Source organism: Vanessa atalanta, chromosome 10 (assembly GCF_905147765.1).
Source record: "Vanessa atalanta chromosome 10, ilVanAtal1.2, whole genome shotgun sequence".
NCBI classification, from domain to species: domain Eukaryota; kingdom Metazoa; phylum Arthropoda; class Insecta; order Lepidoptera; family Nymphalidae; genus Vanessa; species Vanessa atalanta.
Genome location: NC_061880.1, coordinates 5,405,023 through 5,418,878, shown reverse-complemented (window position 1 = coordinate 5,418,878; position 13,856 = coordinate 5,405,023). Strand labels below are relative to the sequence as shown.

At 30.2% G+C, this 13,856-nt stretch overlaps 1 protein-coding gene across 1 annotated transcript in view; it reads left to right on the top strand.

Annotated features, from left to right (window-relative positions):
• The window catches only part of LOC125066734 (leucine zipper putative tumor suppressor 2 homolog), a 90,564-nt gene that overhangs the window by 10,588 nt on the left and 66,120 nt on the right, over positions 1–13,856 (top strand). The window contains exon 2 of the mRNA XM_047674979.1: positions 6,747–6,865. Within this exon, the coding sequence (XP_047530935.1) occupies positions 6,767–6,865 (99 nt within the window). The 5' untranslated portion in view covers positions 6,747–6,766. The remainder of the gene's footprint in view (positions 1–6,746; positions 6,866–13,856) is intronic.

The following is a 13,856-nucleotide window of genomic DNA, read 5'->3' as shown; positions in this document are numbered from 1 at the left end:
CCATAGACTCTGATACCATTAGAAGGCCTTTTTTATATTGTAAAAAAGAATGTGAATATTCTAAACTTTAATTTCTAGGGCTTTTTCAGTTTTTCTCTTCGAAAAATAACCGATTCAAAGTATTATATCTTCGTAGAAGAATGACAGCGAACTGTGTTTTGCTGACAGTAATGAGCTTTTAAAAAACAAAAATGTTTTTGATAGACAAATCACTGACTCTTAAATTTAATGTAGAAAAATATTAAACATTCCTTACAACACCAACTTTGGAAACTAAAATGTTACGTCCCTTGTGTATGTAGTCACGCTGGCTCACTCACCCTTCAAACTGGAAAACAACAACAATTAGTATCGCTATTTGACGGTAGGAAATGCACTTGCACAAAGCCCTTTCATCAAGACAAATGTATATTAATAACAAATAAATTAAAAATATGTGAATGTTTTTCAGTTTTAAATTGCAACCCTATATATTCAACTATTGATTTTACTCATATTAACAATTTACATTGGCAATAAATAAATTTTAGACTTGTGGTCCATTTTTAATTTCGTAAGTTTCGTGACGAAATAAATTATTTTTATTCATAGACCTAGTGTCTATGGGACATATCTCCTTACACCGTCAATGCAATACCACCATGGAAATTGTTGTCAATTATTTTTCTAATTTTTACATTTCTTCAAAAGTCATAAAAAATATAAAAAAAACAAAGTTTCAAATTATTTTTTTGTTGGTGAAGCAGCTTAATGCTCATAACATCTATGATCATTAATAACTGGCCCCGGAACCGGACAAACCGGAACACGGCAATACAGAGTATTGATGTTTAGCGTTAGAATAACTGATGAGTTACCCAAATAGCCCAGGCCAGTATAAATCCATACTATTAACCGGAAGGTACCTTTTGATTTCCATGAATATAGTCTATGCATAAATATTGCATTTTATAGTTCAATGAGCTTACTCTTGTCAATATTAAACGTATACTATAACTAAACATAAAAATATCTAGGATATAGTTTAACATGGTGGTAGAGTTTTGTGCAAGCTCGTCTAGTAGGTAACACCTACTCACACATTACATATTGTACCGACAAACAGCAATGCTAAGCATTTTTGTGTATCGGTTCGACAGATGAATGAGCTAGTATTACTGCACGCACAAGGGACTCCCAAGGTTGGCAGTGTGTTGGCTATATAAGAAATGGTTAATATTTCTTACAGTGCAAATGTCTATTTGAAGTGGTGGCCACTTACCATCAGATGGCCTATTAGCCCAGCCGCCGAACTAGATCATAAATTAAAATAAGTTAGTAATAAAGCAAACCTTTTCATGAATTAAAACTGTTTGTATTATGTGAAAATCATTATTTATTCTGTGAATGTAACACGTCCAAACTCAAAACTTGATGTAATCAGATGATCAAACGATAAACGAAACGAGACTCAAAGTCAAACGTTCACATAACTTTAATGAATATAACAATATGTATACAAAACATTATGAAATCTAAACCACGTTATGTGCACAGTACCATTGATATTGCCTGTCCGTTTCAGAAATGCTAAACTATCGATTAACGCCATTTATTAGTACTGGGTTGTAACATTATGTGCACTTAACAATATGTATAGCGTAAACAAAGACATTTCGCAAGTGAAAACATAATAATTCACTAGAATTGTAGCGTAGCTGGATAGGATGTAATTACTTCTATCGCCTATCAGCTAATGCGTTATCTCGGATATAATATATTGCCTGTAAGATAAATGTTGCTTTTTAATGACTGGATCCTTAAAGAAGATTTCGTCTTAATTAACGTTGTAGGTGGTTACATTATTGCTTAACGTGTAAGTTGCAAGTTTTATACAAACTTTGCGTATTCTACATTGCTCTGGCTAAGGCAAGCATAAACCTATTCCATATTAATTATTACTGTTAAAAGCATTTATATTTTATTTTTTTATTGTTTTAATTTTAGAGGATAATCGTATAACATTCTCATTAAATTGTATAACAATTCATAAACAATTGATAAAAAAAAACACACTTTTTTATTTTTTTTATTTTTTATGTCCTGTCCGCTAATTCAACGTAAAGTAAACTTATCTATTAACACGGACTGATTAGGTATCATAAATATATAAATAGTATTTTTAAGTTTTTAGTTTACCTGTGTACAAATTTAAATTCAGTTTTAATATTTGTATTTAAATAAATAGATTTATTTTAGTATTAAATAAGTGTTGTAGTTTTTTTTTATATTATATATCGGCACGCTCTTTTGAACGCGCTGTTCAAATGAACCCGAGTTGTTTATAGAAGTATAGGTACATAGTTTAACATCCTTAGTGGTTGAGTTTATCTTATTATTTAAATGGGACTATCGTTAAGCTTTCATCTATCGTTTAATATAATCAGGTTTTTACATTAAAAATTCAAAAACACGACTGCCCTGAATGAATGAAGTAATAGCATTATCCAATTACCAAATCTGTTCTTTAATTTCAAAGTTTATGGTGTTATAAAGAAACTTACATACAAACATGAACGCTAAAAACATAAAAGTCCTATTTTGGGCTGTGTGAATATAGACAGAGCAAAGATATCGAGGAATATACACACAATAAGTGACGAATGCCATAATTTTCACATATATTCTTATTTTAATGGGTGTATTTTACTCTACTTGGTGGTAGGTGAGACACACTTTATCGTATTATATTCTACCACCAAACAGTAATACTTAGTAGTATTCCATAACGGTTTGAAGGATATGTGAGACAGTGTAACTACAGACACAAGGGACATAACATCTTATTTCCCAATGTTGATGGCACATTGGTAATGTGAAAAACGATTAATATTTGTTACAGTCCCAATGACTAAAGGAAGTGGTGACCGCTTACCCATACAAGTGGCCAATTTGTTAGTCAACCTACCTATTTGACATTAAAAAAATGTATGTCGTTCTTTGGTTAGCCCACAATGAATCTATTGAATTTCTTATAAAAAAAAAACAAACGATAAAACTACTAGTTTTCTACCCTTTATTCCAATTTTACATTTCTTGAAGTGGATTTAATTTAAAACAAGAAATAAAAAATAAGACCACCCTCGATAAATTATTGATCAAATAAAAAAACCCCTATCAAAATCATCGAAGTGTTCATTCATATAAAAAATAAGATCGAATTGATAACGTCCTTCTTTTTTTACCCCGGCAAAAATGCTTTATTCCTTTTGACGAAGAAAACTTCTTATGTATAATACTATATAACAATCCCGTAAAGGCGCTCAGACGAGGTTTTTTTGTAATAATATATTAATTAAATAAGTAAAATTTTTCGTGGCCGATTAATTTAACTGTTGGTTGCCAGTATTTTTCAGTTCTTTTTAGAATATATTAGGTTAAATGCAAATGAATTTATTACTAGTTGAGTTCACTCTGGATTCGTGTCGATATTGTAACTATTGAATTTATTTGTACGCGGTTTCCACGGGAAAGTATGAGTAAGGGTGATTCTCATGGAAAAATCCGTTATGTGTAGGTACCATCGGGAGCAGCGCCCTTCCTGTTTGTTTTATTTGTCGATAGCGCACACTTTTTACTTCAGTTTAATAACCTTTCTTCAATAAAGATCTGAGTTGACGTAATAATCGCTAACAGAAACACGATAAAGGCAGTTTAGACACATCAAAAATATAAGATTCGTGACAATTATTGCCCTACGTAAATTATATATATATATATACATTAATAAACATTCACACTGAGATATCAATATATTAAACGCCAATGTCAGGTATTATGTATATCTAATTAAGATCATGAAATATTATTTTAATGCGAATAGAAAATGCAAGATAATGTTGACTGACGTCCTCATAATATTGTAAGCATTTTAAAATAAATATATGTACCTACAAGCAGGAATATCAAAGATTGTAAGCTTTCACTGCTATTATGAGGTTGTTCACATATTACTTAATCAGTCAACTTATACACCAATACGTTATAAATTATTGTCACCGTGACATAAAGATTTTATCGATTTACGTGGAAAATTTACTCAGTTATATCATTAGAAATGTACCGTGTCATAGATATGCACAAGGTGCGAAATTAAGACCAAACGCAATATTTCTTAAAATAAATGTCTATCTTAGGTATATCTCAAATTATTAAAAAATAATAAAATTGCCTATATCTAAATCTTATTATCTTTAATTAGTTCTATCTAGTATCCATTACATTTGACAAACGATTCTACGTCAGGAGACTATAAATGAGTAGCTTATGACTGAGAACTGTATATATCATAATTAGTATATAGTAAATAAATAATTGATCAAGACTTATATATAAACTGAATAGTGATTACTACATTTTAAAATCGACTCGAAGTATAATACTAGTACAAAGTATCCCATCTATAAGAGTATACATCCATGAGATGGTTTTCAAAAGAAGTTAACATTAGAAGTATACAAGTATCACTATTACCAGAGAAACTTGGTCTTGACTTACATTGAAGTGTAATGTATCTTCGAATTACTTGAAAGAATGGTCGAGATTCAATGATTTGATTAATAGCTTTCTTATAACGAAACATTATTTTTTGCCTCGCTCTATTTATTGGTTATGATGATAGGAACTTACCATTAATCGATGTTACATCTAACTCACAAAGTACTAATTTTTTAAAAGTAAAGCCAACATTGGTTAAGTCAATATACTATTAGGTCGATTTCAAATGATAAATTAATAAGTGATATATGGGTATCATTATAAAAACGTGAAAATGTCAAGCAAGTATAATTTATCAAATATATCCATCTTTCAAAGAGACTTCCGCGCAATTAAGATTATTGAAATAACACGCTTCACATCTATATTCATAATAACTAATAAGAAATGAATAAAAAAACATGTGATTTATCGCACTCATTAAGCTGACCGTAAAAAGTATTGCATAATGCGTGCCATTAAAGCCACACCCTTATCAGAGGTTAATATTCGGCCTCGTCCGCCAACCGCTGTACGCAAGTCCCACGTACATCCGCGAGCCTTTGACATAATCGTGTTTTACTCAATTCGATACCGAAATGATATAAAAGTGCGGAACATTGTGATTGGATTAGCACGATTTGGTCAAACCACTATTGAATTCGATTTTTTCTCGGTTCATATGTTTTAACTTAGATAATTTATAATTCAAATCATTGTTACATTTAGAGAGATGCATCATGGGTACTAGAGGCTTTGTACAAATTATTCTGTGTGGGAACTAACCATCATTTGCGATGCGGTGTATCGATTTGATGGATGAGTGAGCTAGTGTAAATAGAGGGACATAAAATTTAAGATGGTCAGCAGTATATTGATGGTATTCGAAGTTATTTCTATATTTTACAGAGTGAGGGTTTATGAGCGAATAAAACCACTATTATACGATGGTAAATTTGCGCGTGTGCGTTTGGAGCTTTTTATTCAGGGTTTTTATATTAACACACGTAAAGATGTTGATCCTGAGGTCTCTCCAGTCGCGTCAAATCGCCGTGTCATCGGGTCGTGAGAATAAAGGAATAGACGGTACCTACACCTGTGTTTACGCACACACTCATACATCACAATATCTCCTGCGCATTTGAATATTGAGATTGGTTGAGAATAACCGCGGACATCAAACCAAATATATAATTGTATTATTTTACTGGAATATATATTTTAACATATTTTTATATGACTGGTAAGCTAACCAATCCTGAGATATTATCTTCTATGGAGAATACGAAACATATTTTAAATGAATTATTTTATTATAGCATAATATGTAACAAAACACAAACTATATAACAATACTCGTAGTTACGATTGAGATTATTTAAATAAAAATAAACAGGTCTATGCGAAAACTTCAAATCCGATGAGAAACATCGATAAACCTGAATATTTATATTAAACTCCCACCGGATTATGAATGAGACGTCTTCATATTCTAATATTCACATTAGTGCATAATTTGTATGTAAACCTGTTCACGAGTAGCTGCAGTAGAAATAAATACTCCGTTATAAGGTTTTAGGTTTCTAGCGCGTCAGGGTTTGCTTGAAATCCTTGACTATAATTAATAGTTATATAGAACATACATATATACCTTCAATAATATGTATTGTATAAATACGTTACGAAAACATTAAGTCACCGATTGCAGTATTTACTTCTGCGATTTTTATTATTTGTAATTCCGTTTTTTTTAAAAGGCAAAAATGTAAAATTCAAGTGTTGTATAAAATAAGAAGTTTATAAAAATCTTTTTGTTTTCTCGTGGATGATCAAATTATCAAAACATATTTTATATATATCAGGTCTATTCATCGAAATGATGTAAACAAAACATTTTTATACAGTGGAATTTCATTTTCATAGTAAGATTCGTTTCGAACGAGATTGGATATTTGTATGAATTTTAATTAATATGTACATAAAATCTTTATCAACGACTTTCTTTGTCCATGAACTCATTTGCATGAAACAAATATTGCATATTAAAGTACAGTAAAAAAAAAACAATCGCGAAATATTAATTCCCAATTATTAAAACAAACGAAGAAAATATACTATATAACAGCAATAAATTTGTACCGTATGATTCTTTTATAAAAAAATATAGTATTTAATTATATTGGTATATTATACTTTACATAAATGTATGTTTTTATGATTTCTCGTTACAGTGATGCGTAACAACTAAGCAATGGGTCAGACGGAGGAGCGTGCGCATAGCGTGCGAAGATCTCCCGAGCTGCCGCCACTTCCACCACCAATACAACCATGTAGCGGATTTCTCGGCAACGTAAGTACATAATATTTACAAAAAGCATTTAGTGATGGTTTTTTTAAGTTTTAGTAGGCATCCGAACTTAACATAAAAGTTATTAATCTATCTATCTATCTATCGAAGCTTAGCTTAGAATATCTATTTCAATGTTAGTTACAATTATTTCATATCTTTTAAAAGCAAGCATGACGCCGCGCCGTTTCGAATTATCAAGATACAGAAACTAAATGTTATGATAATGGTTAAAACCGGCATGTGAAGCGGGGCACCAGCGTATATCGGATTGGCCTGCTTACAGTCACACAAATTGAGAATAATCGATGTTAATAGACGATAGAACCGTGAAAATTTTAAATCATTGTCTAGTCGGATTCCACATTTAAAGAATCATGTAATTGTACCCATACTTTATTGCTTCTAAATAATGTATATTCGGTTATATTTATAAACTTATTTATGACTTCATATAGATAGTGTTGACCTGTTAAATATATTAAATGTAATTTTTTTAAGCTTTAATTATGTAAAAATATATAATTATGTAAACGCTTCAATTGGCTCTAACGACAATTATGCAGCATCTCAAGAGCTCCCGTTAAGGAACACCAATAATTAGGCAACATGTGGTCCATTTGTCTTGCTTTGCCGACTTTCTTATCGACAGCCAGTTTAAAAGCGTTAACGGTACAGCTACGAAAGTGAGGTGTAAATCAAATCGGTCCGGAGACCCTTGTCGCTTTCAACCGGTCAATAAGCCGACATGATGAATGTTGGACTATGTCGCCACCAGACGTCTCTGAGACTGCCGTTTTACATATTAAATTATTCCTTGTGTTTTGCAATAGGTGATTTAAACTAACGGTTGAGATAGCGCCATATTGATTCTATCGTGTTTATAGATCGCAGCATTTTGGAATATAACTATATTTTTCCTTTATGTAGCCTATTTATAATTTCCTTATTGATTGGTATTTGTTCATTGTGTAGGCGTAAAATGGAATCTTATGAAAGATAATTAAAATAACATGTACTGCAACCATAGCAACACTCCAGATTTATAATATAAACATAGATTTAAAGATAGTTAGTATTAATAAAAAAGAAATAACTTTTTATTTTTTTCGATTTAACCTTTTTTATTTATCCAGCAAGTTAGGCAGGTACCTTAATGTTCCTTTAAAGAGACACTGTTTCAACGATAAGACTACCTTTTGTATACTTGTCTTATTTCATTGGTACTCATATTTGTATATTCTATCATTTCCTATTTTTATATTAGATAGCAATTAAATGATCATTGCTAAAGAAACAAAATAATTTTAAAAGTTCTTCCTCTAACTGTACAAATGTGTAATTGTTATAATGCGCCCGTTAGTACGCACTACGCAGTACCGTAGAATATGATTCTATAACGATTTGCTAAAACCGTCCGTTGTTGGGTATCACAAATCGCAACAATTTATGCTGTGGGAAGAGTGTGCCTGAGGCTAACGTAAGATTACTTCAAGCGCAATCTTCTTACGTCCATAAATTGCCCTTATTACAAACCCAGCTTTGAGGACTTGTCTTCTATTCATATTAATATAATAGACAATTTAAAAAACCTTAAACATTTGGGACGAAAGATGGATTCTGAACTTTGCTTCCGTTTTATAGTTAAAGGAACTTTTTTGTGTAACTTTTTTTTTACACTGTACTGTTCAACAAGAAACTATGTAAATAAAATAAAAACAAAGCATTTTTATGCACGGCTTTACTTGCGTGTCTAGTCATGGGGTATATTTATCTTAGCTCACCATGTGAAATAATTATACTTCACGTATCATTTTTTGAATGACTAATATAGTTTAATGCAAGATTCAGTGCAGTAACAGTAACAGTAGGAAAACTGTAAATATGCCAGGCCACATGCCAAGTGTGAGCAAAGATCTTGTCATCAAAAAAAAGAGAAACTTTGAAGGTTTTACCAACACAGTGATCCGGTGGACTGTTTTTGGTGGATAAAAATGCCTTAAGTTTCTTCTTTGTGTTTTTTCTTTATCGCCGAACACACGAGGTTCTTCGAAGATTTTACAAATAGACATATAACATTGTTTGCAGTGCAAATAACATTTTATAGTATTTAACTTTATCTATAAAATAGCTTTTAAGAATTTAGAGTCACTTGATTAGATTATATGTAAATATGGAAGATCGAAGAGGATTTTCACATTGATGCATTACGGCCCACCCACACGTAATCTTGTGTGTGTGGTCGGTTGTAAGCATATGCTCATACTGTCCCTTTTAAATAGAGCATTAGAGTTTTATATATTTTATATAAACGTCAAGAACTAACACACGTGCTTTATAGAATACGTTCGAGTGGATCACTTATTAAAATATTTTTATAAATAATATAATCAAAATTATAACAATTTAACGTATGTGTTTTAAGAGCTTGCGACATTGTTGTATTATGACGTTTACATTGGCAAGGATGAACCGTTATCCGAACGACATATTATTTTACTAATGCATTGCAAAGCGTGACCAAAGACGACCTACTTAAATTTATTATTTTTTGTAATGTGTTGTTTGTGAAATCTTAAATATGTTTAGCAAAATAAAGCTATATTTCAATTAAAATTAGTACATTTACTAATCTTCAACATTTATTGAAGTGAATGGGCATAGTATATATATATACGAGGCGTCAAAATTATATTTTAATTTTATCTCATATCTATCTTTTAAAAGTATCTTGTCTATTAAAAGATTGTCTTCGTATTCATTTTATATATATCCTGCTCGTTTTCGAAACTACGTAAAATCAAACCGACTAAAGTCTTGGGTAAAACAAACAATTTAGCTCACACCATGTCAAACAACTGAAACTGCAATTGATTTTATTATAATTAGTTCCTATATCATTTTATTATCACTTCACATTATTCAATTCATTAATTAAAATGTCTAATTCCAAAATGATTTCAAAATAAGAAAAAAATAATTGCATTTTAATTTAAGCCGTTTTACAGCATTGTCCCTCAAGACGAGACTGGTTCTATAGGAAAATGTAACCCTTAGGAAAGTATATACTAAGTAAATGGAAGGTTAGAAATACATTTCACAGTTTATATACTTCTAACCAATCATATAAATATGATAAATAAATTATGTGGTAGAACATAAACAATTGTTTATTATATTTATCGTCAGCACTAAATATAAAGCTAGCTTTTTATATGAATGTAAAGAAGTAACAATGTTGCATAAAATTGCACGAAGTGGACACTTGTAGAACCAATTTTAGACAGAAGACACGCTTGGTTGATGTTAAAGGAATGAGGGGGCGATTACCCTGTTATATTTGAAGACAATGCGGGGCACAACACGCCTGACCTCGGAACGGCTCAAGATTACGCTTGTTTGTCTTTTATTTTATAGAAAATGGCCAATTCAAGCCTCGACGGAATGTACTCACGACGCAACACGACTAGTCTTGATACTCGTCGTGAACTTTTTGTTCAATAAATTGCGGATGTATTAATATTGACTCTCGGTTATCTTAGAAATTTCCTTGTTTTTTCGTTGAAGATATAACGTGTACTGTAAATGTATGTATAAAAAATAACACTTTGATCTATCTCGTTTTATATTAATGTCCTTAATTCTATTAAATAATTTTCAATAATTTTGCCCTTCGCTAGCAATTATCGTTTTGTGATTTGAATCGAATTTGTGATTAATATTATTTAATTTTCTCAATTAATGCTTAAATGTTTAGAAATCGAAAGAGGCGTTTTCAGTCACGACGTGAACTAGTGAATCGTTAATTGTTGCTGCAATTAAAGTGAAAATCTCAATTGCAATTGTATCGGTCGCAGGAGATGTTGTTCTACTTCAAAACCGGACCATCGCAGTAGTTAAATTCATGCTAATGTTTAGTAGTAAATTGATATAATTAAAGGTGAAATTAAAAGGAAATAAGTAAAGTAGGCTATAAATTTTCGCGGCTGCTCTGAAGTTTTCTATTGATGATTTGGTTTGGAGCTGGGAGTGTGCTTGGAGTGACCACCAAGATCTAATGCAGAACTTAGTGTACATACATTACGCAGAATTTCATCCGAGATATCCAGGATTCCTCACGATGTTTTCCTTCATATCCGAACATGAAATGAATTACCAACAAACTAAGCATATGCAAACAGTAGTGCTTTTCCGGGTTTGAACTAGTAATGTTACCTTAAACTTAACTTTAAAAAGCTGTAAATTAATAAACAAGTACAAACTAGTGCAACATTTTGATAGGTACTTGAAAAAGTCCCGTTAACACAATGAGTGTTACGATTAAGTTTTGCTGTAAAAATACTGCGAGGTTTATCAAGTTATATTGAACTTTATAGACAATGCTATCACGGGCCACACACATCAGCTAACAGTAAAGTCTTAAGATTAGATGCTAGATAAACCAAGAATACTAGATGGAACGACTATGCTAAACGCCAATTAGCAACAATCTCTCAGGTAGAGATAGCAGGAAAATCTTGAATGAAAACATAATTATTTTTACCTTATAACTGTAAAGATTTTTTTATTGATTTATATTTATAATTAAACTCTAACGGGGCCCTGTCTGTATATCTATATCCTGTCGGATTGTATTATTATGAATTGAAAAGAAACATAGACACTATTTTTGGAAACAATGCTCCTATGTGAAGAAAAAATGACTCCCAGAAAAAATGACTCTGATTAAAATATGACAAAATTATTTTTATCAAGCATTATATTACTCATCATTTAGCAGTAATAGTACGTTAAAAAAAATGAACATATAATTTTATAAACAAAGAGTAATTAATAAATAATTCATTTGTTTTAAGTAACGTAGGCTTGCATATACTATTACTTAACTAATAAAAACGACGATGACATGTTCAGATATAAAAAGGTGTAAATATTTCTATAAAACTATATTTCACACAGAAATTTAATACATTACACCCTAAAATACAGAAATCCAATTATATTATTTGATTTGATATTTATTTTTTGGTACTCCAAATACATACTCAACTAAGTCTAAGAAGCGAACTACTGAGGGGAATTACAGTGCAAGTATGTGTGCACAAGTGCACTTTCCATGGTCTCATTGACATTGTCCGATGAGGCTGCTTTATCCACAGCTTAACGTTTCCACAAAAACATTGTCAAATTCTTAAATATAACCCAACAACTTTTTGTTTTGATTTAAACCGAAGCCTTCGGGATCTGAAACCTTGAATGCTAGCTGCTAGACCAAAAGGCAGTTAATAACAGGTTTTTTTGTCAACGTACTTATAACATTACTTCATGTATTTAATTATTCATCTGCTTTAATCATACGATCAAATTGCTTTCCACGTTCAGACGGACACTTCCTTTTATGTTATTGAATATAAATGAATAATAATAATAATACGAATACAAATGTATTTATAGAATTTAATAAAATATACTTCATAATATCGCAAATAGCATTTAAAATGAATTGCTTATATAAAATAAAAATTACCTAATATTTACAATGTCATTAATATTATTTTTTTGTAAATAACAATAATATATACATAATAGTTTTAAAATATAATAAGATATATTTCCACGATAAGTGTTGCTATTGTTTAAACTTCATATGTTTTTCTTTCTTTTAAATAAGGTAGAATTAAAACGTACTTTTCAATTATTTCTTTTATCTATTATTAATATAGAGTGTAAATATCCTATGATATGGAATATACGGATGTATAGTACATATGTACATGCTGAATTAGCGTTTATAATTAAGTTTGTACTTAACATTTGCTGATTATTTATTTATTGTGTAAGATTAATTAATACTTTTATAAAAAAAAAGTAGGTAATTGGTGGACCATTACGAATAAAATTATTTATTACTTACTTAAAATTCAATTAATAATTAGTTTAACATTTTTTTAATTACATATTAAAGTAATTTAGTTTTAATGACACAAGTAATGAATAATTAAGTCTTTCACGATTCTCATAAAATTAACTTTATTATCTTTTTTTTGTTTGAGAAAAAAAATTAAACCATGTTTTTTAAACCCTTATTTTTATTAAGGACTTTACAAAATCACTTATTTCGAAATAAATCTTTTGAAATAATGTAATTCTTTCGTTGTAAAACTTTTTCCATTTTAATACTCATTATAATGTAACTATAAAATCTACGTGCAGCGGGCACGTAGATTTTATATTTATTGCGTTTTTTTATATTGCAGATATTATGTTGTCTAATTTATGATTATACGCTAAAACGATATGTTTTTGAGATACATAAGTCCAATGTATGAAATTAGATATGTTACAAAATAGTATTTAAATAGGTATATGTGGAAATGAGTTCGAAAATAAACTGCAGATTGAGGACGTTGCTTTAAAGAAGCTGTTTCGCTTCCGTATGCATTACAACATGATTTTTAAAATAGCTCAATTCGCTCAGGGTATAGAGCACGTAGAACTCAACAGAATACAAAAGTATAATATAAAATTCAGACGTTTGAGTTTCTCAATAGTTATAAATTATTTATATTGTAACTATTAGTAATTTAGATTTTATTGTCAATATCCATGTATGTATTTACTCTTTCACACATACATATTTATATATGAGTGCAATAATTAATATCGATTCCGCCTTCAGATTAAAATGAAAAAGCCATCAACAAGTCCGCAAACAAATGTTTGATAGCAACAGTTGCTATGCTATAACCGTAATAGCACCACAGTAGGTTTTGATTAAAGGTTGATATCTATATTAAAATGGCGAGAGTTAACATTAAATGATAAAATTTTATTTAATTTCGTAAGTAACTTGGCAATAAATCCATTTGCGAATTTTTTATCTTTTATATTAATTAGCAAAATATATGACACTAGCAAACGTTTAGAAAGTATGTTAAACGCCTCGTATGTAAACGGCCTAAATATATTTTGTCACTCACAACGGCCGACCGTC